The sequence below is a fragment of the Haemorhous mexicanus genome, chromosome 6 (genome assembly GCF_027477595.1).
Source record: "Haemorhous mexicanus isolate bHaeMex1 chromosome 6, bHaeMex1.pri, whole genome shotgun sequence".
In the NCBI taxonomy this organism is placed as follows: domain Eukaryota; kingdom Metazoa; phylum Chordata; class Aves; order Passeriformes; family Fringillidae; genus Haemorhous; species Haemorhous mexicanus.
The window spans coordinates 17,041,784-17,068,507 of record NC_082346.1 but is presented as its reverse complement, the minus strand read 5'-3'; the positions used below and the strand labels follow the sequence as shown (position 1 = coordinate 17,068,507).

The window sequence follows — 26,724 nt, the reverse complement described above, 5'->3', positions numbered from 1 at the left end:
TGCACAGTAAAAATACCGAGGAAATTAATATTTTTAATTGCTGTTACACACAGAAGAAATGAGAAAAAAAAATTACATTCCAAACAAAGAATAGTAAAATCAGCATAAAAATGTGTTAAGAAAAGATCCCAGATCAAGTGGCTGTACTGTATGTGGTGACCTTTACAATCACAGTAAAGAAAGTAAGTGCTAGAGACTTTCAGACATGGCAAAGTGCTTGGCTCTCCAGAGGAGAGCAGCTGCTTCAGTCACATTTTCAGTGCACTCTGCCTGGAATGTGTGGGAGAGGGGCTGGAGCAAGAGACTCACACGGGTCTAAGACATAGAGATTAGTGTTCAAGGCAGACCAGCCACTCTGCATTCTCAGGCAGGCAGAACTGCCACTTACCCGGTGGCATTTGCTTCCTCCTTCCTTTTTTTTTTTTTTTTTTTTGTGGTTTTGGAGTTTTGTTCTTGTTTTTGTAGTTGCTTTCTGGTTTTTGAGTTTTATTTAACAAAGCTTCAGGTTGTGCTGGCCTGACCCTGCCAGCACCATAGGCTTGGAGCAAGCCTCCCCAGCGGAATTAGGAGCAAGGCTTGGTCCAGCAGGAACCTGCACCAGCAGGGTCTAGACAAAAAATGTTTGTAGTGATTCAGCACCATCGCCCAATGGGCTGGTTTTGGTTTCTTGCTTCTCTTCTGTCAGGAAAAGGTGTCTTTTATTTCCTTATGCTCTGTCTTTTGACTGATCCAAATTGGGCCAGTCATGCTCCCACTGAAGTCTTGGTGGCTCAACACTTGCACCTTGTGCTTCAGCCTCACTTTTGAGCCATCACACCACTCCAGTAGCTCACCCAACAGCAGCATAGTGTCACCACAGAAACAATACAGACCGCAGAAGTTTTGACATTGCTGCCAACTGGCCACTTTTTTTTTCATTTGAAGTCTGTCTAGAGTTGTGTATTTTTATTCTTTACAATAAGAGCAAAAATAAAATAACATTAAGAAAATTTTCTCCAAACTAAGAGAATGAAAACCCATCAAATATTTTAAAGAAACCATAAAAATTTGCATTGTGTTTGCTTCTGAGTTCATATTAAGATTTTACTGCAGCTGCTTCAAAATAATGGTCCATTTCATACGTACACAGCTCACATTCCTTGGTGTGTAATTCCTTGCCTTCATTTGTGTTTGTACAGCAGCTAGTGCTACAAAAACTAGGTAGTTTCTAGCTGTGGTCCAGATTTAGGTCAGTGAATGGTGGCATTTTTATCCTAGTTGAGAACATGGTGATGGTTGAGAGCTGTATTTCTAGATCAACTTTTGTTCTGGGCCATGGGACTGGTGGTACAAGCACTTCCTTTGCTACAAAACCCACTGCTTCCTTCATTTGGATGAAAAAAAGAAATCCAAGAAGGATGTGCCGACCTTATTGATTCCATCAAGGCTTTCTCTCTCTGCTGATTTTACAGCCTGTGAAACTACAATCAGAGAAATTAAACATCCTTTTGAAAGCTGTCTCATGAAACCCAGCTGACCTTCTGCAGACTGAAGGTTGAACAGAATGACTTCATTTTCTCTTCCAGCTTTTTTAAAAGCCACAGCAGACTGTGAGGCACTCTGTTTTGGCTGGACTATATTTACTCTAGCTAACAGTGAGGGACAAGACCAGACTGCAAAAGTTGGATGCAAGGTTCACAGCTAAGAATTTGGTCAAGGCTTTTAGAAGAACTAAAAATCATTTGCAAAACTGAAATTAGTTCATATTTTTAAGCTAAATCTCCCTCAGAGTTCAAGTGTAGCTGAGCCCATCCTGTTAACCAGCATGAATAAATATTTTGCAATTTTTTTTTTCTATCTGGTGCAAACTGAAAAGGCAGTCACGCATTCCATGTTTCAAGAGAAGACCCCTAAAACCAATTTTAACATTAAAGCTAGATAATACTTGTGACTTACATAGCACTTGACATCTTCAAAGTGCTGTATGAGCATCAATCCTCATGATATCTTTGTGAGGTAGGTAAGGGGTAATATCTCCATTTTAGAACGGGGTGAGGGCCTGGTCCCTGCTGGGATAACTTGGCATTGCACTGGTCCTCATACACCACATGTGCTCCTGGCCCCAGAAAATTTAAGCGACTCACCCAAGGCCACAAAAGGAGCGAGCATGTGCTCCTGGCCCCAGAAAATTTAAGTGACTCACCCAAGGCCACAAAAGGAGCGAGCATGGATAAAAGGCAGGAGGATTTCTGTCACAAGAAGTCAGCAACTTCCCATCCTCTTCCAAGAACACAGTTATGATTTCGACCCCCCTGTCTGTATTCAGAAACCAAGCAAAGAGAAAGAGGCACCTGCCACTGAGATCTGTAGTTGCTGTTAGCTTTGATCTGCTTCTTCCAGAACAGCTCCCAGAAATACCACGATAGCAACATGAAAATGCAAGTTAGTGTTAAACTACAAGTATGGAAAACTTTGAAGAGCCACTAAAAACTGCCAAGTTCCTCCTCAGAATTTTATAAACTTGTGTAAAAATATATAAATTGCCTCCACTGATGACAACATGAAGCCTTCAAACAATCTACTCAAAAGCCATGTTAGAGTAATCCTTAAACCAATCAGTCTTACAGATGCCTCAATATGGAGGAGTAAGAAGCCAGGTATCCAGCACAGAGTAAGAGTAAAGCTTAAAGTCAAAATCCTCTGGCTTTGTTCTTCTTGACCTGCCATTTCTACATGAGCATCACCCTGTGACACAGCATTACTAGCACTTAAAAACAAGTTGCAATCAGCACTGCTTCTCTGACTGACCCTGGGAGTACTATGCAAGGGGAATCTGCCTACAGAAAGAGGCTGAAGTAAATGTGCTGAATATTTTATATGGCCAATTAAAGAGCCAAAGGACCTCCAAGAGGGTGATAACTACAGAAAGTAACCAAACCATGGGTGTAAGCTCAGGTGACTATAGACAGGGTTTGCAGAAGGATACAGCAGTGTGAAAATAAAACCTCTGTGCTTAGCAACAAAAGGAGCTGCTGCTGCTGCTGGGGCCAGGAACACTACACCACCTGGAAGGCTTCATTCCCTCTGTAACATTCCTGTGCCAAAGACTGGGTGCTTCTCAAGGACTGTACTCCTGAAAAGGAGAAGAATGGACTGATCCTCAGTTTTACAGTGCAAAGAGGCAACAGGAGGGTCCACAAAGGCAGCCCCACAGACAGTAACACCATTTGTCACATATGAACACCACTCTTCTTTTTGCTCTATTTCAAAGTGGAGATTGCCCTTGCTGGGGTTGAGGGAACAGTTTTAATCCCAGGAAAAGTTATTTAACAGACTGCCAGCAACTGCTTAGTACTTCTCAGGATTTAGGCATCTCAAAATTGTGTCAGATCACAGTCCACAGCAGCTGGTCTCTTCCCAGCAGGAAAGAGCCTCCAGGAAAATGGTCTCATTCAAGTAATATGGATTAGAAAGAGGAATGCAGAGCCAGAAAGAGATTTTGAAGATTAAGAGCCTTTGCCAGCAAACCTCCAAGCCAACCAGGACTCTTCTTTGTATGCTGAGGGCTCTGCCTCATGTTCCTGCGAAGGCTGAAGCTGTTGCAGCAGCAGGAGCCAGTGTGACTGGCCAATGTGTCCTAGCCAGGTCACTCCAGGTGATATGTTCCAGGACAGCAAGGGAACAACAGCCCACTTGGGCTGCACAAGTTTCTGCTGTCCCACCCAGAGACCTCTGCCACCAGAAACTGCACCTCTGATAGCCAGTGGAGAGGAGAGGCCTTCTAATAACACATCAAGATTCTTTTCTGCAGGTATCCAGCAGCTGATGGTATAGCAGGACAGCAAAGCCAGCCAAGAAGAAAAAGCACACAGAAAAGCAACTCAGCTATTTTCAGGCAGTTCAAGACTACTTGATTCTAGAGAGGGAAAAAAGAGAATCAAAACTCAAGACTTTTAAATAAAGTTTACTTGATCACACAAGCATTTCCCTCAAAGCAAAGGGAAGCTCAGGATGTGGGGGAACTCCTCTGAAGAACTGCCTGCTAAAACTGAGTGTGCTGACCCATGCCAAGGAGATGGGATTCAAAGACTGCAGTGTGCTGTTTGCTCACATGCTGGGAGGATGGTGGAGTTCACCCCAAATGCTTAGACTTCCTCTCAGCTGGGTCACTTTGTTGCTGGAGGAGATTTGCAAACAGCCAAGATGAGCAACAGCAGGTGACATCTGCAGAGAGCTACACTGCAGGGTTCAGTCTGGGGCCAGGAGATAAGCAATGCTGATGAATGAAAATGGTGTATGGCTCTGAATTCCCTTAGCTGTTTACTCCAGGCAGGCCCCCATGTGCCACTGAATGAATACTGACAGTATTACATAACAGCATTAAAGGGAAGGGATTACACGAGGCTCTGCTACCTACAGTGCTTTCCCTCTCCATAATGCAGCTGACCTTTCTGATCCCTGTCTGAAAAGCAGCAGATGCCCCCACGGGGTCAGGATGTTAACCCAGATTTCTGTAATACTGGCTGAACTTGCTCTGATGGAGAAGTTGTGGGGAGGCAATGCCTATTCCCTGCCAGGCACACCAGGTGAGGCTGGAGAGGAGCAGGAGACCCACTCAGCACCTCTCAACACAAGGGAAAAGCTAGCAGGGTTCTATGTGAGTTCATGTGAGTTTGAGAAGGAAGTGGCAGGCGTGTTGAACACAAAGGACAGTGCTTTTCAGGAAGCTTGGCTGAAAAGGGGCTTTCTGACAAAAAAAGAAGTGGTGCAAAGAGGATCATTTTCCACCAGCTGGCAAAACGTGGCAATCTACATCCAAAATCAGGGCCTTGATCACAGGAAATGCTCACACAAAGATTTAAGATACTGCAGGCAGCAGTACTAATAGTACTACTGGAAGTGCCACTAAAACTTAATGGGTACATGGAATACTACTTGTTAGGACATTGGAGAAAAAAGACATAAAGATTAGATGCCTGTCTGCCATAGTAAGGATAATTAGGACATACACTAAGACAACGAGTAAGTTCTGCTTTAAAAATCATAGCTCCTCATGTGCCCATTACATCTCACTGGTGGCTGCAGGCACCGTGTAACTAACTATGTTCATGTGGAGAGGGAGAACACTGAGATGTCCCTGAAATCCCACCAAACTCCTGCTCTCTACAGCTCTGCCACAGGCAGCAATGCTGACCTGCACCTAGAGACCTGCCCTGGAGCACTGCAATCAAAGCACAGCACTGCCAGCACACCTCTCACTCTGTACCCTCAGCTTGGGGTTCTGCTTTCATGCTGGCTCTGCTGGGTACTGCCCCACACGCTGCCATTGACTCCAGAGCTCAGCTCACAGCTGGATATGCTCTTTTTATTCTCCTTCCGAGCTTCCTTTCAGTGGAGGAATAGCTCCAGTTTGCATACTGCAATGCACAAAAAGAGACAAACATCGGTTAAATTAATTTTGACCTATGACTTTAGCAGAGATCTGTGCCTGCCTGCCTACAGTTGAGAGCAAGCCTTTTAGCACAGTGCGTGGCCAAACCTCCTTTCCACCAGCCCTCCTCTTCCCAAACATTCAGCATCAAATTCAAGACTAACAATAGAATGCAGTAGTACAGCACTTCCAAGGAGGAAAAGTTGAATGAGTAACTACTGCAGGGACAGTCTAAGCTTTCTGATGTGGACTCCACACTGAAGTAAGCTGTATTCAGAGAAAGCCAACAAAAAAAACATGTAATTCCCAAAGGTAATGCTTCAAAGAAGCAAAATCAACATCACCAGTGTGCCTAGAGAAATGGAGATCTCTCTCAGGGGTGAATGCAGCTACAGCACCTGAGATATAACCCATGTGTTTGCAGAGCGTTGGCACTCCACCTAGCTCCTCTTCCTGAAGTCCTCTTCATCTCTGGTCTCCACGGCCGAGAGCGCGATCAGCATTTGGGCTGCGTAGTAGGTGGCCATGATGATGAAGCGCGAGTAGGGCACGGGGAAGCAGAACTCGTTGAGCGCGATGGTCAGGTCCGACACCATGAAGAGCATGGCGCCCACGCAGGCCGACAGCTTGGTCCACGTCCACAGGTCGTTGCACAGCTGCACGCCCGCCACCGCCCGCCAGCCCATGAAGCCGATGAGGGCGATGTAGACGGCCACCAGGTAGGTGAGCGGGCCCGAGAGGTAGGAGTACAGGAAGGCGTAGCAGGAGCTGGAAACAACGCCCATCAGCAAGCCGGCTTTGAGGTCCAAAGGCTTCATGCCAAAGGCTGAAGAGTACAGGATGTGTGTGATGCCGAACATCAGCAGACCTGGAAAGAGGCATTGACACAGAGAGTGGGACCTTTCATCAGTGACTGGTAGGCATAGCAGAAGAAAACATTCCTTGCAGTGTTACCTACCAGTAACACTAGCAGTGATAACCATACTGACCACTTGGGACCATTTTATTACAAAAATCTGTACATGAGAGATAGCACTAAGCCCCCAACCTAAAAAAAAGCCCCAGCACAATTACAACTGCAGCCAAGTACAGCTCTGCCGTGACAAAAGCCTTTCTGCTGAGAAGCTGGGTGGAACTAAGCTGCTGGAGAATTAATTGATGTTGTTTTTCAGGTAGTTCCTCTTCCCCTGCTTTGGGTGGAAGGTTGGGAGCAAGGTAGACCAAAGACCACCCCCTCTAACGATCCATAGTGTTTTGCTCATAGGTCACATGTAGAACAAGTAGACTGGAACCACAGCAGTGTAGGAACAAAACATGACAAAAGACACTCTGAACCCTGACACAAAGCGTGCCCGTATTTAGCCACAAATCCAAAGGCACTTGAGGACTAAATCTGGCTGCTTCTCCATCTCTGCCCATAGCTGGGAGAAACCTAAGCTGGAAAGAAGCAGCTGGCATATTTCAGGGACTGCACCAATGTGATCTGCCAACAATTTTATGGCTATTTGCAAGATTCAGATGAACCTTACCAGGAATCAGTCAGGGAAAATAAAATGCCAGCTTCCCTTTGAAGTGCAACACCCCTGAGAAATGCCAGATGTGGGTGTTGGAAGGTGCTGCCCATATGCTATTAACTTGCCACTAATCCATTTGACAAAAATATGTCCCAATGTGTTGGCACAGCTGCTGCCTCCAAGCTGTCATGACAACTGTAGATAATGGGCCACAAACAGAGCCCAGCTCCTTGGGTCTTCTGGTTCCCAGACCCACACATGGTGCAGCTGCAGGCTCTCCTGCTTTATCCTGGCAGGGTTATTAGAGGAGCTGGAAGTTTTCATGCAACTCTAAAGCAAGAAATGGAGAGAAGGATCTGGGAAGCTGAATTCTCCAGCAGGCACTTGCTCACATTTAACACATGATGCTCTGTTGTAAAAGGCAGTCACAAAAACCTGCAGCTGGCAGACATTGCTTCTCTTGTGTTGAGGCAGTCAAGGAAGAAGTGGAAGCATCTCCCTGCCTTTGGGGAAGACCAGATCAGACACCCACTGAGAGGCTCAGCCATGGTGGGACGAGAAGGAAATCCACAGGAGGGAGTGGGCTGGTGGGATCTGTTTTGCAAGGTGGGGCTAGAGAAAATGGACAACGTGAAGGAGAAAGAAGAGAAGCACAATAGAGGAGAATGAGAAGCTGATGTTTCACAGAGCTATCACACCCCAGGTGCGATAGCTCTGTGAAACTGAAGGAACTGAGAAGGAATTTACGACAAGAGCTTTTTATAGGGTTATAGTGCAGGAAAGGTTAGAGTCCAGGGAGGTGGTAAGGAGAAGAAGAATATGTTGTCCTAGCAGTGAGCAATGTTTTTTCCTTCAGTGGCATTCTATGGAGCATTCTGCAACAGGGAACTGAAGAATGTGTTGTCCTTCATGCAGGCATCTGGCAGTGAGGAGGAGGAGGAGGAGGAGGAGGAGAGAACAGGATGCAGCAGGCAAAGAGCCTGGAAAGGCAGGAGGAGTTTCATGATAGGTGGTGAGGCTGGTCACAAACAAGGGAGTCAGCTCCCAGGTTTACTCATTCAACACCCACAAATCAAGCCAGGAACTAGAGAAACCTGTGATGGCTGCACAGGGAAAGGGGTGCACTTCTCTTGTATTTCTCAGCCTTTAGATTGGTCCTCTCAACCACATCGGGGAGATCAGCCCTTTTCTCCCACTTTCTTCCTCTGGGTTTCCTCTGTCTTCTTCACCAAATGCATAAATTGTTTTTAAGTGCCTGCAAAGGAGGCAGTGTCAAAGGAGGTGGATATTAACACTGTAAAATATCTTCTACATGCAGTAAGAGTAGTTAGAAAATAGCGTGTTATTAGTGGACTGAAACAGCAAAAATGAAAAAAAGCCAAGTGTGCCAGCAGTAGATTCCCAGGCTCTCATTTCCCTATAAAGTAACGAACAAATGTCCTTTTATAAACTCATTGTCTCAAAAGCTTTTCAAATGAGCCCAGTTTCCAACCATTTTCAGTCCAAAAACTGCAGAAATTGAAGAGAATGTACATTTTTTGTCCAATATTTCCTCTTCTCTCCTCAAACTTTAAAGTCCCACAACTGATGGCATCAAAAATATTGTCAGTTTTCAGCAACAGCAACCTGATGAATTTTAAATAGGAGAAAATACATTTTGCAGGCAAAGTGAAAGATGAAATGGAGCAGTGCACTTTATATGCTTATATCTGAAATGTAAGTATTAACACTTCCCTACAGAAGGTAGTAGCTCAGTGGGCTGAGATTTTCAAAATGCTCCAACAGAGCTTTTCTTCTCCTTAAGAAGAAAAAATGTGCCTAAACCCACAAAGCAAAACCTCTCAGTTTTGAGACTAGGGTTGAAAACCCGACTCATTTGCAGATTAAAGCACATCAGCCAGATGCTGAATTGCTGTGACTGGCTAACCTTCCTCTAGCACTAACTTGGAGAGGAAACTCAGAGATATACCAGTTACACGGGAATGGAGACGTGCACAAGAGTCTGTACACAAAAATAATCATGGGGAGAACTGGGCCTTGAATGTTTCCCAAGCCATAGCTCAAGGAGTGACTCCAGGAGGCAAAACCAGTTGGGCTGAGGAAACTGAGTCAGGTACTTCTGTTGGGAGGAGGCCCACCAGTGGGAATGCCATCACTCAACACAGAAGAGATGGCACCTCATGAGAGCTGGAGCTCCTCACAATGTGCCCATGTTCAGCCAGATAGATCCAATCCTCAGGGCCTAATCCAAACCCCAACAAAATCAGTAAACATTTTTACATGAACTTTTAATGGGATGGGGATAAGCCCTTGGGAAGCAGGATTAAAACCAGATTCAGAGCATTTGGCCTTTCATATCTGGCACTGCACACACTTCCTTCTCAAAAAGAAAGAGCTTGTGGGAATCCCAGAATAAAACTAGATACTAACCTCATGAGACAGGGCAAAAAATAAGCCTTTGACTTTCAGATCTGACAACATCAAGTCAGGAAAGTTCCTTCTTCTCATCACATTTTCCAGTGGGACAGTTACAGCAGCTAGTTAATGGTGGGGGTTATGTGCAATCCCTGTGCTGCTTAAATTAACTTCTGAAACCCCACCAGTCAGTTCAGTGAAGAACTCAACTGCTGCTGATTTCTTTTGACAGTCCAAGGCCAGAGAGAGATCTGCTGCAGGCAGGTTCAACATGGCTTTAAATGATTAATCTGAATCATTATGTTCCAGTCTGCAAACTAGCAAAATAAACCAAGCTCATTTTGCTCTGAGAGATGTGAATCTTTCTGTAGAGAAGACCAACCACTGTGGTAAGGTTTGTCCTTGATTGACCATCATTTAAATGTTTTACAAAACAGACATGTCTTGTACAACAGGCTGCATGATTCACACTGATGAACCTGCAAGTAGGACAAGACTGCTGCTACTTTGGTTTCTATCATCTGCTTAATGCCTCCCCCAGGCTATGGGCTTGTCTATCAAAACATAAATGTCCTCTCCACCTGTTCTCCACCAAGGAGCTGCACACAATATGTTCCATCCCAAATCCTCACAGCAATTGGCTGACAGATTTCCCTGCAGAGAGATAGGAGGTAAATACTTCCTGTAGCTTCATGGGAACTGACGAGTGCCACAAGCATTTCCTTCTCTTCCCCAGGGAATCTGGCATGCCACCTTCTCAACTCCAGCCAGCCCAGATGCTGTGACACACACCAGGAAACCTAACATGACCCAATTACCTCTCTAACCTCAAGAGAAGCTCAAGAGAAAGACTCATCCATGATGTGCTTCCTCAAACCATGATGGATTTTAGTCAAGGGATGAGTGCTTCCCAGCGCCCGGGGCTTAAGCTGCACATGAATAAACAAAACATGTGGCCCAGCAAGTCATTACTAAATGAAGAGGGTAACAGCTGGGCACTGTGGCATCCCTTCAGGACTGACACTGTACTCACCATGAATGAAGTAGCCTTGCTCCTGCCAGATGAGAAAGGCGTCTCCCACTGCTGAGAATATGAGTCCCGCTAGGATGCGGCTGGCACTCCGGTGCGACACTAAGAAGTTAATCCCATGAGCCAGAAGGAAAACCCACAGGCAAAAGATGGGCAGACATTTAATGAGGGCACTGAACCAGGAGGGGCTGGAAGTTGGCAGCCAGAGGACAAAGTAGACACAAGTGGCTTTAAAGAAGGGGACCAGTTTGGGGCCTTCACTCTTCACCTAAAGAAAACAAACATTAAAAACCAAGAAATTATTAAGATCATCAGAAGCATTAGTGAAATAAACTTCATAATACAACTGGCTCCTTCCCTTTGAAAGTTGCTCTTCCATATACTGTCAGCTGGCAGCATTCCTACCCCAAGAAGTGCTGGTGGAACTTGACCACGATCCTCTGCTTAGATCTTTGTGACCCTCTCTGCTGAAAACACTTAGTTGGCAGGATGGGCTGTGGGTGGTGAATTTGTAGGAAGTTTTAGAACCTTTTCTCTTTACTTGTTCCACTGAAAATATTTAGGCCATTAGACAAACTCCTCTGGTGCTCCTTGTCACCTATCTCGTGTTTAGGCCAACCCCTTTAATATACCTTTCCAGGAGCTGTGAAAATACTGCATGCCCAGATATATCCCAGCAGCAAACAAGCCAGTAAAGGCACAAATCTCTCCCATCTTCACAAACCCTCCTGCTTAGCCAGTTGCAGATCACCCTGAGGATACAACCTCTCACCTAACCCATTCTTTCCCCTGCCCTGTAGCCTCATGCCTGGAGCTTGCTGATGGCATCACAGGCATCAAAACCCAACACATCAACCTCCCAGGTGAGGATGTCACTTCCTCAGCTGACTAATACCAACATCAACCTCGTGTGGCTTTGTTCTAGCAATATTCTAGTAATACAGTAATTACAGGATATGTTTTGACTCAGGGCTCTACTGTGTAAATACAGACACAAAAATGCAGCACGAGCACTTGGCTACTCATAACAAAACCACAGCAGGGGCAGGGCAGAGCTACGGCTCCACAAGCTGGGTCTGCTCTTGACAAACACTTAGCTGAGACCACTCTGCACAGTGATATGCATTGTGTTCACCTGCCCTCCTGCCACATTTCTGCATTTCAGTGTAGGTGGGTAAAACTCCATGTGAGAAACAAAGCTATGGTTTTATTTTCTCCTGGAGAAGAGCTGAGGGCCAAAACAAGGAGCAAAGGAAAGGACTATAACTGCTTCCATGCCTGCCTGAGCTATGTCCCAGAGTCTTACAGGAGGCCTGTTTCCTCCTGCACCTAAGGCAGTGCAACCCCCTGAGCTCCCCTGCATGCAGGGGTCCACCCTCAGTCTTCTCATTTCTTTAGTCAAGCATGATTTATTTCCTACATATCACAATGACTTCCCACTACTCATGGCCAAAGCACACAGAGGCTTCCTGCACTGGAGAAGACATGGGGGAAAATTTAGAGGCATCCAAACAGATTTCACACTGTCAATCCAACTTGTCTTTGGTTTTGTTTTATTTTTTTTTTTTTTCCCAAATAACTTGACCCTTTTTTTGCTTCCTGCATCATGGGACATTGTCATGACCAGTGTCCATCTTCCTTTGATGCAGGATGCCTTGGTGCAGATACCTAGAACAGGTGAAGATTGCACAGGAAATAATACATGCTTACAGTGCTCAGGTGATAAAGCCTAAGCTCATAAAAATTCAGGATCTTTTACGGGCACAAGAAAATGGAGTCAGGTGGAGTTGGAAGACAGAGGCAGAGGCAGTGGAGGGCATCTTCACAGGCAGTATCTAAAAAGGGAATGCAACCTCTAAAGCAGTGAGGCTATAAATAAAGGGCATCCCAAGAAGACAGTGCCTTCAAAATTTTTCTCACATCTGATGGAAATTTCCCCAGCATATCAGCAGTTTCTTGGCAGCAAGGTATTTCATCATACATTATTCATAGGCTATTGCCAACACAATTTTTAAACACTCCATTAAACAACCAGGCTACACAATTCCCTAACAAAAGGACATCAGCAAGCCGTTAACTTTCTTGTATTACATGGGGAGCTGTCGTGAGCCCTCTACTTAGGCTGTCTAAATTAATCACCATTTACCACTCCTTGTCTGCATTCCCTAGGAAAATTCTGGCAGCAAATTGCGAATTAACTTGAAATAAAAGTCATAAAAACCCATATAGTCTCCTCACAGTACTGGGGTTGCTTGGGAACTATCAAGTATTGTAGGGGAAAGAGTGCATAGAAGCATACAGGAGAGTATTTGGGTTAGTAAACATGGTAGGTTTTATTTAATACCTCATATTAAAAGAAAAACACCTGCTAGGAGCAGTTACAATTACCATCACAGCTTGCCCTCCCCTGTGTGCACACATTATGAGACAGGTTTTAATTACACTTGTCATTTCCCCAGGAACCTTGCCTTACTGAAGCTAAGATAAGAACTTGTACAGAACAATTATGTTTACTTGGTAAGCTTAAAATTACCTTTTCTCATTATCTGAATGTGAATTTTGCAAGCCCAGACAGCTTTATTTTAGAATAATGGTTTGTATTATTTCCATCCTAATAATAATTGAGGAATTTTTCATGCATAAGAGTTACAGCACTCTCATGTAAGAATGATCTCATACTTCTAGAAGGGCTACAGGCTTCTCATCATTGACACTTTATTTCTTAACATTTCTTCTCCAAGTATAATTCAGATGAGGTAGTTCCAACCTTGCCCTTGCCCATCATGGAATGCTGCAGCTCACTGGAGCCCCTTTTATGGCTCTGACCAAGATGAGGGCCCCATGAGTGGCACTGGAAATACTTTGGAAAAGTCCTCCAAGAAAAACTGAGGCAACCAGAGGGTGAGGCTGGTGATTATCCTCTGTTTGGCCATGTGGCTGAGGCTTGGAAAGGGGTGATGGGCAATTAGCCACCTGAAGGACAAGTCAGGACTGGTATTGGAAAACCATGCACCAACATGACTGGAAGTTGTGGTTTGAGGAAAGCCAAGCATATAATCCATGATGGGAGTTGCTGTACCACAGGGAAGGGGAACATTATTTCCTGTCTGTGTGGATAAATTGGATTAAACCACCCATCTCCTTTGTCCCTGTGTCTCAGAGACAGAATGTGAGATGGGGCTGCACCATGGGGCTGGAAAAGGAAGCATTTGATAGAGGTGACAAGATCTTTTTTGCTAATGTGTGTGATTGTCATGGCTTTTATCTGGGTTTTGCCATTTTGTTACAAATTCTATAGCATTTTTCTTCCCAAATCTTTTCTCCTGACACTGCTAATTTACTCTGTGCTGAAATGCAGTACAGAAAATATCTTGAATGCAAAAACAAGACAGTATTTCCAACATTTAATTTCTAAACTGAGCATAATTTAGGGCTTTTTCTCAACTGCTATGGCTACTAAGTTACTCAGTCTTTAAAAACTAGTTTAAACTGCTATAAAGCCACTATCTCTGTATTTATAGAATTACAGTAGAATATTATTTATTAAATTCTCTGTATCCAACCAAATCCAGCTAAACTTTCCAAGACTTGGCCAGACTAGGAGGAAGTTGTGTCTTGGCTCTCACCAAGAAATTTGTGCCAGATAATCTCCAGAGGTCCCTTCCAATCCCAAACATTCTGTGATTCTGTTCAAACAGAACATGGTACTGGCACTTGCAGCTTTTTGGAGGCTTGGGGCTTGGATATCCACCTCTCTAGGTGCTCACAGGTTTACAGGATGCCTTCTTGTTTTGCCTGTACCTATTCTGCTCCAGTTTGAAATACTGCTGTATATGGCCTGTTCTGACTGCTGCAGGCACATAGCCAAGCCAAAAAATTTACACCTGGCTCTTTTTCTCCAGAATAAGCCCCACAGACAGAGGAACAGCTACACTCGTAAGACAGTGCCTTGATTTTCTTTAACATTTTGGAGTCAATTGTCTGTATCTTTATCACAAGTGGGAAGGCAAATCCAGGTGCTACAGGGAGGGAGACATCTTCCTCCCGAGGTACAGAAGAACATCAGAAGCTTGTTGCATTGAAATGCTAAAGTTGGACAGAGTTCACTGTTCTAAGCCTTGCACTGGTCCCAGGAAACAATGTGGAGTATCAACGAATGCTCTTCTCTCTGCAAAGCCCCCTAAATCAGCATGCAATGAAAATGACTATACAGACACCAGCTGAGTGCCAGCCTGCTGTGGGGAGATGGCTCACACCCACTTTGCACTGGGCTGCAAAGTGCAGCTTTCCAGGAAAAGTGCTGTAAAAACAATACCCCAGCCATTCCACTGAGCAACACTTGAGCACAGCTGTGTGCACTGGCCAAAAAAAGCTGGGCTCTTGTTCTCCTCCCATCAGCCTCATACCATTTTGTGCCTGAGCTGCTCCTCCTGCCTCTTGGCATCCAGCATTGTGGATCCTGCCTTGGTTCTCCCCTACTGTGACAATAACTCTCACCCCCAGTTGTGGGCCAATAAATATTTATTTGGTTTTGTTGCCATGTTTGCTCCACTGCAAGCCCATGGCCCTTGTTTCTCACTGCCCAGAATATGTGGCTCTCTGCAAGGCTCTCCAGCTCTGCTCTCCTGCAGGAACAAACACGTGCCTGGGGAACAACTGATTGCCTATTGCCATTTGTCAAGGAAGGTACTGACTTGTACATGTCTCAAGCTGCTCCTGAATAAAACTCTGAAAATAAGTGCTTGTTATGGAAGGTGGTGAAGAGTTGCTGAAGCAGCCAGTCAACCTGCCTGAAATATTGTGTTGATGCAACATATTTTTGCAATTAATAGGAGGGATTTTGTTTGTGTTGGAGATGCCAAGGGCCAAGCATCCAAAGCAGATGGCTCCTGAACAGGCTTCACATGCTGCACCTGGAAATTCAGGGTGATAGATAAACCCTCCTCCCCTCAAGTGGAGACAAGACTGTAGAGGCTGCATCTAAAACAGTCTTGTGAAATAGCAAATAAATCACCCAGAAGATGCCATGTGCTTTGCAAGTGGGAGAATCTGCATGCTGATAATCCCATCTCCATCACGCTTCTGCCATGCAATGACTTTATTGCAGCTTCTGGCACTCCCAAGCATAACTCAGGGCCTCTGTTTCTCCCACAAGGGTAATGCAGTGAAACTCAGCTCATGTTCAGCTGTTCAGTCAGACCTATTTGCAAGGGGTCAAAAAAATAATTGGATTTGTCTGACAGGAACCTCTGTTGTTCAGCACAAGCCAAAAGTAACAGGACTCTGCCTGAACACTTCCAGCCTGCAAAAGGACCATCCTCCCAGCTCAGACACATGAATGTCCAAGGCAGCTCCTCCACCCCCAGGGTCTCTTTAACTCCTGCAAAATAGGGCCGATTTGTTGGCTTCCATCATTCCTCCCTCTACCCCAGCAGTCTGGGTATTCTCTTCCCCACCTCAGTTAAGGTCCAGCTGTACCTCCAAGCTTTGCTCCACAACAGACCAACACAGGGCTGAGAGCTAAAAATACTTGACTTCTTTTTCTTAAGACCAAGCTATGGCTATTTGCCAGAAAAATACAATTAAAAAATTGGCACAGACCCTCACAGTTCTTGGGTGGTGAGCTCAGCTATTTTGCTCCACAAATCCTTGGCACCAGAAAAGTTGCCCTTTGGTGGAGGCACAGAGGATCAATCAAACTGGCTTCTAACAAGGGCCCCTGTGCATGGCTGGGCTGCTCCAGACACAGCTGCATGCAGGAAAAGGAACCACACCAAAACTTATTTTCGCCACCAAGTCAAAGTGCTACCCAACTTGCAGTCACATTAACACTCAACCGAATCTCCAGATTAACCATAGAGGGGATGAAAACCTGTCAGCACCGAGGGTGCTTCCAGATGAGTGACTGCCCCTCAGGTGCAGAGAGAAGGGAGGAAATTTGCAGCACAAGGCTCCCTGCAGATGCCTGGCAGCAGGGCAATGTTTGCCAGTGCCAGCCTCTCCCAGGTGGAATGGCAGCTCGAGCCCCCGCAGCGAGGCAGCATGCCCGGGCACCGCGGGGCACGGGACAGCCACCCAGCTGAGCATCAAAAATGGGCTGGTTTGTGCCAGGAGAGCTGGGGAGCACTTGTTCAGAGGCTCCTCAAGCTGTGCCTGTGGCACTGGCATGAGGCTGCAGACACCACTTCTGCGGTGTAAGTAAAACAGCAGCCTCGTCTTGTCATCAGGTGCTTAAGGAAGAAGAATGTAAAACACGCTGGGTGCTGAGCAGTCAGCCTGACCACACTCACAGGGCTGCTGATGAGAACAGGCTGGCTCAGCAGCCACTGTGACCTGGGAGCTCTTGGACATGGCAGCTCTCTGCTGCTACACCCACGAGATAAAAAACATGCATCTGCAGACAGCCAGTATGTTAAAAAGTCACAAATGGGAAACTGGAGTCTTGCCCTCAAAAGACTCCTTGTAGGAGGCTCTAGAAATGTGAGGGAACAATCCCTCTGGAGCCTAAAGTAGATGGAGAAGGCTCTGGAGCCAAGGAAATCACCCCACAGCTCAGGGCACTGCTTGTGCCACAGACTGCAAGAGGAGCCCACTCCTACTTCTTGCCTTTTAAACCGTGACATTGCCCAGAGCTATCTTGAGACACTGCACCACGGTGTTCCCTCCAGCAGTTAAGGAAGTTACAGTATCCATAAAAGTTATCTCCTGTAGTACTGAAGAGAAGACGAAATCCTGTTAGCTTGGTAATGAGCTACACAACAGTGTCTCTGGGACCTTGTGCACTGCCCAGGACCTACTGCTAAAAGGCCAGGCAAAGTCAGGTACTGCTACACCCACCAGTACCTTACAAAGTCACTGGAGTGCTTGCCCTTGGCTTTCTGGCACTGCAGGGAAGCCTTCAAGGCGGTGAAGCCTTTCTTTAGCAGATGTTAACTCATAAAAAATTACAGACAAATACATTTCACCCTGAAGATACAGCCTGGAAGTACATATTTTTGCTAGGGTTTGTTTTTGGGGGCGATTTTGCTTTTTTTTCCATTACCAATCATCTGTCCTGTCTACCAGACTGGCACAGGACCGCAAGCAGGGCTATTTTAAAAACCACTTCTTAACCTGCAGTAGTAATGATTGACTCCACATCTGTAGCAATGCTATAGCTGTCAGCAGTTTTGGAGAGTATGGTCAATAATGTGCACTGCCAAGCACTAACAATACTAAACTAGTCAAGTGTCTTCAGGCCTGCAGGGGCTGTCATAGACTAGTGCTTTCAGGATAGTTCAGTGGCTCTCCGAAATGAAAGCAAAAATATAGTATTTGCCTGAAAGCATCTTATCTCAGAGCAAAGATTGCTCTTCCCCTCTGGGATTCCAGATCTTCCTCTCTGTGTAGCAGAAAGCAAGCCTCTCCAAACATTTCCTTTGCTGTAACACTCACAAAAGAACCCCTTGCAGGTGCTTAAAAACCTGAACCACAATGGGTCTGTCTCTTCATTTTGCTCATCAGAGATGCAGTGCTGCCACAGCAAGGGCACACACCCTTCCTCTTGAGTGAGGTCAGGTGGGGCCATATCCCTACTGCTACTCTGGACATCAGGAGGAGGCTGTGAAGCCACAGGGAATTTCAGGAGCCAGGTAGCCAGCACCCTGAAATGCACAGCTGGTACCTAATTCCTCTCAGGATGGGGAGGGGCAATTATTTGGCCTGTCTATACTAGAATCCAGATTAAAAATTTCTACTGCTTACAGAAAAGTGTCCCCAGCTTATCCTGGGGAGGGCTTCCAGACTACAAGCACTTGTTCTCAGCAGACTCATCATTATTTATATCACACTTCTCTGTGACAGGGAGTTCAGACTTCTGTTACCCACGAAGAAGCAGTTTTAGGCAAGCCCAATGTGTGAGCTGCCAGGCACAGAGCCACAGCAAAAAGCAGCATCCCCTTGCAAGGCCCATTGCTACAGACAAGTGCCACCCACTGACATCTGCGCCCAGAGCTACGTGACAAAACTGGAGCCTCTCTCCAGTCTCTGGTGCAGACCCAAAACAAAATAGCCCAGGGAGAGCTGTCAGTTCTTTCCTTGTCAGCACCAAGGGCAGGCTGAATCTCCAGGTAATAGCAGAAAGGGACCTACAGAGAGAATGCCTTGTTCCTGGGGCTGAAATCCATCTTCAGCCTGCACTCTCCCATCTCCAGCATTATTTGCACCCCACAACCCACTGCAGCATTTATGTACTTGTTGGAGGGCCCCAGCCACTCTGTCACTTCGCTGTGGCAGCGGGGATGCATGAAGAATGTGTACTCAGGGAAAATGGGCACTTGGCAAAGCTCTACCCTGCCCCATGCTGCTTTGCCACCAGGAACTGGTATTTGTGAGGGAAGGGAGACCCTTCCATCCAGAAGGAACCTCTTCAGCAGAGAAATGTCATTTTACCCTCAATCTGTGGGGAATAATGTGGGTCTAAAGCAAGGGCATTGCAGGCACTGGTGCTGTCACAGCCCTTTGCAGGAGCAGCCAAAGAGGCAGTAGTGCAGCCCAGAAGGCAGGTGGCACCCAACAGGCTGTACCAGCCCACCAGCCATTGCCAAAGACATGCCGAGGGTGAAACCGCCTCAGGCATTCAAAAGGCACTTCTGGCTCACACAACAGACTGGTGCACGCTTGGCAGAGGTGAGGCTTTTGCAAAAGGAACAGGAAGGAAGAACTGAAACAGGAGGGGAAGGCGGCTGCCAGTGTCTGGGAAAGCTGGCGGCTCTGCACAAGAGACTTTTGCTGTTTGAATCCTCACAAGGGGCTGCAATAATACCAAATAGGGCTGTGCTGGGAAACCCAAGAGAGACTCCTCAGCTTGGCTCATGCCTATTAGAAAGCTGAATGAAAAGCTTTACTCTACCTGTGTACCATGTCCTGCAGGTTGAAAGGTTGTGAAATACTGATATTAACAAAAATCAGAAGGGAAAAACAGCAATGAATCCCAATAAAGATGTGTATTTAGAAAGATGCTGCTGTGATACCTTACAAAAAAGCAGCAGCCCTCGTCATGTTATCATGGGATCAATATGCTTAAGAGACAGGAAGGTATTAAGATCAAAGGATCACAGCAGAGCCACAGATTTTATTTCCAATATCTATTCTTGTGTCAAGATGCTGTGACCCGGATAAGTCAGTATCAGACGCAACTCACCTGAAGACAAATTGGATCTTCCCAGGCAGTCTCAACAGATGTGGAGTGGGCAGGTGCAGACACTAACCTGCACAAACACTAACCCACACACTCCCAGGACTCGCACTGATACACCAGGGCTTTTACTTGCAAAACCCCTGCTGTAATCCAGCTGCATAAACAAATGCAGACCGCACTCACAAATGAGTGTGCAGCTGCTTACCAGGATTATGCCCCTTATATTCAGGGTACAAATCCAGAGATGCAACCAAGCAAAGTGGAAATTTCAATTAAAGCATCAATTAAGTGATAACTTTGTCATCACACTCCTTTTATATCAGGGTTGCAGGGAAAAGCCACAAAACTTGCTTAATTCCTCCTGCAATGGAGAGCAAGTCAGCACTGCTATCCATACCCTAAAAAAATCAAAGACACAGGCAAATAGGGATACAGTAGCCAAGCCATGGCCTCAGCCCAGTTCTGCTGAAGCTATGGGAGACACGTAAATCTGAAGATCTGTCTGGTGTGCCTAGAGTGTGCTAAAAAATGAGCAACTGCCTTAAGGTCAAACTTCCCTCAGTCTCAAGCAATGATTCAATCAGAGACTACTTGTGACCAGCAGAAAGGCACTCATTTTGATACATAACAGGAAATTTCATGCCTGGTGCCAACTGATGCCATATCTGCCTCAGAAGCTGCTGTCTGAGGAGAAGCAAAACATTAAACTTTACCATTCATTCAAACTTGAACAAAGTCTCAAGGCCAGTTTGGTAACAAGGGTTGTCTCATCTTTTCTCAGTTTTGGCAAGAACACATCTTGCAGCAATCTACAGGAATTAGTTTTTGGGAGAAGATTAGCCTGCTGGTAGAAACAAGGCATTTCCATAGGATTGCAGCAAGGTGAATCAGAAGAGCCACTATCCTCACTAACAGGCAGATTTGCAATACAAGAGTCAGCCTTGCAAAATTAACTTAACGCAAGAGACGCAAGTTGTGTTTACTGAGAAATAATAGAGAGAAACTGCATCTGTGCAACTCTTGAGTCAGAGGCTGCAGTGTGAGCCCCTGGGCCCTGCTGGCGTCTGAAATCCTGCACAGCCCAGCACACCTGAAATCTTCAGGAAAGCTCTTGCCCAGCCCATCTACTGCTTTTCAGCTCTGGTGGTGTGTAAACACCTAGACACAGTTTTCTGTGCTGTGTCACCTGGATACTTGCTCATGTCCAGCATTATATGGAGGGATGCTCTAGACTGACACATTTGTTACACAGAAACCTGTCATTAGCTGAAATGCTATTTAGATCATGGCAGCGTAAGAAATGGGTATAGGAAGGGCACAAGCAGGCTAGCAGAAGCAATAACCATCACCCTCATTTTGTGTATATTGCAGTAAGCAAAATCTGCATCTCTAGTGTAATGGACAAGTCTACTGGGCATTGTGTGACATGAAGGACAGTAGAAAAATTAAGTGGTGATATAATAACTACTTGGGCCTCCAGGAGGGAAGGGAGTTATGTAACTAATAATCTTCTTGCTGTTCAAGAGTTTCCACATGCTAGCAGAAGATGGGTTCCTGATGCCATCTTTTTCTAAGAGTCTAATTTCACTGGAGTTATTATTTCCTCAGCACTATGAAGTTACCCACAGAGAAGATAACTTTGGCTCTTCTGTTGCACTCAGCGTATTGTGGATAGACATACTTGGACAGGAGAAGAGAACGGAACAAACGCACCTCTGTCCTTTCAGAGGAATTATGTGTAAGTACAGACTTCTGAGCTGCACCCACTATCTGAACACTCAGAGCACACTTGGAACAACAGACGCATGTGCCTTGAGTGATACACTTGGGTTAATGAAGCCTTTAATCCACAGCACTGCCTGCAGCAGTGATCAGCACTGCCTGCTTAATGCTCCCTCCCTGGCACTGGGGAGAGCGTGAGAGAAGCCTGCACTTTGCAGGCTCCGCTAGCCCACCCTCCCCTAGCAACAGCTCCAGCAAAGAATGTCAATGTCACAGCAAGAATGCACAAGTTCAGTCTGAAAAAATAAATCGTGGCATGTAACACTATGCCTGGGCTTTAGCTGGTATAAATCAGCACAGCTTTTTGCTCAATAGGACCAAAGTTTTTAGGCTTCTCCCAAAAGGTGGGACTGACATAAGTGTTACTAAGATCCAGCTAAGCCCTCCCAAGGTGATTATTCCCTCCCTTTTTTCAGTGAGCTCAGATGCTTAGAAATATTTTCTGTCTTTCATTTACATTGACTTGTTTTTTATAGTAGTGTCATATTTCCATAATTGTCTATGGAGTATATAAATGTGCATGTCTACAAGCTCCTGCATAATAAAATCCCAATTTATGATGCATTTAAGTAATGGGGGAAATTACAATGAAATCATCAATGTTGTACAGAAACAGAGAACAAGCAAAATTAACCATAAGAGTTACTTCTAACTTAGATGATTGCTAACATTTCATTCATTCATGCAGAAACAACACATCCTCTCTGTAAGAAGCAAAGGCCGAAATAGTTCCAGTGTGATCTGGCTTTCTTGTTTTCAGCAGAACTTTGAGGATTACAGAGCATCCTTCCTAATAATAAACTTTAAAGCTATGCTTTGACCTACTACTGCTACAATTGCCCACAGTGCAGAGTACCTAAGCAGCATGATTTACATCAGGTTTCCATACCCATCTGGATCAGTGTGGTTTGGCCAATGCTCAGAAACACAAATGATACCCACTCAGTCCTCCAGCCCAATTCCATATTTCTTGCTGGTGAATACCTTTCCAGACTGTACCTTTCAGGTATTCTGCCCAGTTTTTGCAAGTCACTTTTATACTCTGTCCCAGTGACATCCTCCATCTTTCCTGAGGCTGACAAGGGCTGCTCTCAGGAGGGTGCTGCTGCTTCCCACCCAGAAGGGATGGGGCTGAGGGCTCCACTGCCTTTGTGCAGTCAAAACAACATATCCTTTCCCAACCCAGCTATCTCTGTTAAAAGATGCAAACAGACCAGAGGACAGAAGGGAAGGGATGGGGATTGTTAAGATATGGATTCTGGGCAATAATCTGTCCCAAAGTGTATTTCACCTGTCTTGCAAACAAAGGGCTGTGCTAGGTCGAGTACAAGTCAGGCATGGAGGGAATGCTGTAGGGATGAGAGCCCTTGTTTATCTTGCTCTAAAAGACACACCCAATATCATCTATAACTTACCCCCAAAGAGATCTACCTTCAGCCAACTAATATCTGTATTTCCCATGCCCTATTTTCCTCAAAATGCTGTGAAGCTCTACACTAAGTTTAGTCCAAACTTCAGGGACAAAATAGGATCCCTTTGAGCAAGGAGCATTATGTAAATGCCAGAATGACTGCATGTCTCCAGGCTCATCTCCTGCACACTTGTGGCTGTTGCAGTCATGGTGCCTGCTGGGAGGAAAGGTCCTTAGGGCAAGAGCTATCTCCCACAAGCTCACACTAAAAACTACTTAGACAACAGTGTTGGGTGTGGGGAGAGCTGGACAAAAATCACTAACGAGTGCTCTTTTATTAAGGTAGGACCAGTGATGACCGAACAAAAATGGAATTGAACCTCATATACCCACAAAGCAAATGTGCTGTTTATCAACACTGTGCTCCATCTGCAGGCTCTCAGCTGGCTTTATGCAGAAAAACCAGCTCTTAATCAGAGCAGTATCAAGAATAACAATTTTGAAGCAGGACGCTCCTGCTTGCCTAGCAGAGTAAGCAGTGAAAGCTTTCCTCCAAGGTGACTTCCACCCAGGATGAGCATCACTCACCAGATGGAACAGGATGGCAGACAAATGCATCTTCCCCGCCACAGCCCAGTGCCATGCAAGTCTAGACTAACATCAGCAGGACTCCTCACCTTTATCCCAACTGAGGACCTGGCACAATACGTTAAAAGGTACTTTGGCACCAGATTTATTTGTGGGCATGCTCCTCGTTGAGCACATATGAATTGTGCAGCATCACAGACCACAGCTTGACGAGCTTTGCACAATGCTGTGGTCTCTCTGTGTGCACTGAGTGGACATTCCAAGCCCTCCAGGCAATGATGCACGCCTGGCAGCCAGCACAAACAAGCAGTCCTGGCTTGGTCCTCTCCATGGACCATGCCTCTCTGCATGGCTCCTTTCTGCTGTCAGTTGCACAGCACACAGACCTCACGGGATTTGACTCTTTTTAAAAGAGTGTCCTAAGGAAGAAAAGAAGGGGAGACACAGGAGAGCAGGTTGTGTGTAAGCAGCCAGGGCCACCTGCTGCAGTACTGTACAAAGGCCATCACTTTGAGAGCAGCAAGAAAAATCCTCTCAGATGTGCTCCTCTGGTGTTCTTCCCATTGAGGCTGATGCTGCTGTTTGCTGGGAGAGGACATACACTTCAGACAAATCAATTCCTCTGGCTAATTTGATTATGCCTCAGGTGCTGCCCCTCCAGAGAATTTCCCCATCATATCATGGCAGCGATATCCATGCTGGCTCCAAAAATCCGGACCAAAGGCAGTGTGGTACAGAGATAAGGGCTGGGCCCCGAGGTGAGCATCCAGCTGTGGCCAGACCGATGGCCACTGCCCTTCCCTTCAGCAAGAGACTGGCTGGAGGGAGCCCACCAGCTGGAGAGCCATCCTGCTCCTCACCCCCAGCTGTGCAAGGGCCACACCACACTCCTGGGCAGCACAGGCTGCTGTGTGACACCGATTCCAGCCGCCCTTCCCAGCTGTGGCACAGCTAGCATGGAGCAGCACCATGCCCTCCTTCAGAGGAACAGCAACATGACAACCACTGACAGAGAGGTGCAAAAAATTGCTCCTTAGAACACTGAAGGCTTGCAGCTCTTCTTTTGTGAGCTGTGTGGAGGATCAGTCGCCCTCCCCTCTCACCTCCACAGGCAATGGCAAATAGCTGCAGCTCTGGTCACAGTCTTATCATCCCTGCAGCTCCCCATAGTTTCACACCTGCATTAGTTGGCTTTGGAGAAGTAAATCGTTCACATGTCAGGGATACAGCCAGAGCAGAAATGTGCTTTGTTACATGTCAAAAGGGCACGTGAGAAAATAAGGCTTTTTTCATTTCCCCCACCCCGCCCCAGTTTACCTTCCTAAAGCCTTCCGGTCTGAAGTCTGTACAGCCTTCCCAACATGTACTCGTGCTTTAGTCATCTGCCTCAAAACTCGGTTGAAATAACACTCTGCAAGACCACCCTGGATGCACTATCACAACAACCAAGTACTGCCTTCTGCAAACTGTGAAACAAATCCTGTCAGTTTCTGAGCCGTTCCAGTGCTGTCCCAACATGAGATTTTACGTCCAAGATACACATACACAGTTCACTATAACCAAAAGCATTACTGAAGGACAAATTTAGTTTATGGCACAAAAGCACAAAGATACCAAACCTTCTAAACTGTTTTGGAAAAACACAAAAAAAAAAAAGTTTGGCAGCACAATGTTATAATTTCCAAGCTACTTCCCTCTGTCTCTAGAGATAAAAGTCATCCCCAGGCTGCTGATGAACTTACCAGGTACATGTTAATAACTGGGGGAAAATTCATCCAAACAGAAGATACAGCCTCCAGTGCAGAACAGGCAAAGCTATTTAAAAGTTCTGAACGCCAGCTTTGTGAGTTAAGATCGGGACAAGATTTCTACCTGCCAGAGAGTTTGCAATAGCCTGGCCCTTAACCAAAGTATTTCAAAACAAGATGAGAATGGATCCACAGAGAACAAGGATACCAGCAGTAGGTGTTCAGTTCTGCAGCGAAGCACCAGGAAACTTCCCCACCAACAATTATACTTACAGCATGTGTTAAGTCTGCTGGGGTACTCCAACAAATCCCTCACTTTCTAGAAAGGCAAACATGCAAAGCAGCATGTCTAACAGTGCAGCTTCTCTGCTGTTCCAGCAGTTCTTTCAGCATTGAAACAGCCCCTGTTCACCTGCAGGGGCAGTTTCTCGTATTGCTGGCACAAGCCACAGCTCCTTCAGTTACCAGCTTGGTTCCATCAATCCAAGAATTCTGCTGCACGCATCACCTACCGACAGGACAGCAGCAAGTTGCCGTCTTATTGCTGGTTACATTAATTAAGCATCGTGACACCCCATGAGACAGGCAGGTGACACAAGTCCGAGTCTCATGTCCTTAGGTGGTGGAAGTGCCAGACTGACTTGCAGACGAGACGAGGTCTCAGCGAGAGGTCACCCAACCATGGAAAGGTCTGCCCCACACGGGGGTCAACACACGCCTCAGCCCAAACCAGACCTGGACAGCAAAGCACCTCCGGATGGCGAGGCAGAGGTGCCTGCGAGGGCAAGGGAGGCCGCGGGGACAGAAGGATGCTGCCGGGCACTGCCGCGACGCGAGCCCCCAGGGCAGCCGGGGCAGCGCCGCTCTGAGCAGATGCGGTGCACTAGAGCAGATGTGCCGTGGATGTTTTTAAAAACACACATGACAAGAGGAGGACGCGGCGGAGAGCCGCCCGGGCAGGCGCACCGCTGGAGCAACAGCTGCCGCGGGAGGCCGGGGTGAGCATCGCGGGGGGCGGGGGTGGCCGCCAGTGGTGGGGCTCCCGGCGGCGGGAGAAGAGGAGCGCCCGCCGCGCTCGGGGACAGCGCCCGGGGAGCGGGTGGGAGGGCACCGGCCGGGAGCGGGGACAGCGGCCGGGAGCTCGTGGGAGGGAGCGCGGGCCCCGCCGCCCGCCCGCCGCGCGGCCCGCACTCACCACGGTGACGGGGGACACCATGTCGGCGGCGGCGGGGCGCGCTGCTGCTGTCGCCGCTGTCGCTGTCGCCGCTGCGGCCGCTGCCCAGCCCGTGCCCTGCCTGCCTGCCGGGGCGCTTTTTTAGGCGGCGCTGACGTCACAGGAGAGGGGCCCCCGCGGCGAATGCGCTGCGGGCAGAAGGAGGGGGCGGCCCCGGACCCGCCCGGGCGGGCGGCGCCGATCGGAGCGGGCGGCCCCAGCCCCCGGCCCGCTGCCGGGCGGGCGAGCGCCTCGCTCGGCCCCGGCCACGGCCACGGTGGCGTCAGCGGCTCCCCCGCCTCCCGGCCGGGCGCCCTTCGCAGCCGGCAGAGGCCGGGCCGGGCCGCTGCCCCTCCCCGGGGGCGGCCGCAGCGGGCGGGTTCCCCGGCGGCCGAGGGGCGCCAGGGCCGGCCCAGCGCCCGCTCCCCGGGGACT

General features: G+C 47.0%; 1 protein-coding gene across 2 annotated transcripts; it reads right to left on the bottom strand.

The window, feature by feature from the left end:
- TMEM86A (transmembrane protein 86A) lies at positions 1-26,494 on the bottom strand. Of its 2 annotated transcripts, none has more exons than XM_059849004.1 (3): positions 26,272-26,494; positions 10,373-10,637; positions 1-6,278 (listed from the first exon to the last, which is right to left on the bottom strand). In XM_059849004.1, exons 1-3 carry the CDS (start codon positions 26,290-26,292, stop codon positions 5,851-5,853), a joined length of 714 nt encoding a protein of 237 aa, XP_059704987.1. In that variant the 5' UTR covers positions 26,293-26,494; the 3' UTR covers positions 1-5,850. The 2 variants fall into 2 exon arrangements, with proteins under 2 accessions (XP_059704987.1, XP_059704986.1); XM_059849003.1 differs by lacking the exon at positions 26,272-26,494 and adding an exon at positions 25,071-26,165.
- Between the last annotated feature and the right edge of the window lie 230 nt (positions 26,495-26,724).

What these genes read in the sequence shown, in the direction of transcription:
- TMEM86A (XM_059849003.1), bottom strand. Translation starts at nt 25,103, where the DNA reads ATGAATTTTCCCCCAGTTATTAACATGTACCTG. An exon ending in CAGTTATTAACATGTACCTG is followed by an intron (nt 10,638 to 25,070) that starts GTAAGTTCATCA and finishes TGTTTTCTTTAG; the next exon opens with GTGAAGAGTGAAGGCCCCAA. An exon ending in GCAAGGCTACTTCATTCATG is followed by an intron (nt 6,279 to 10,372) that starts GTGAGTACAGTG and finishes GCCTCTTTCCAG; the next exon opens with GTCTGCTGATGTTCGGCATC.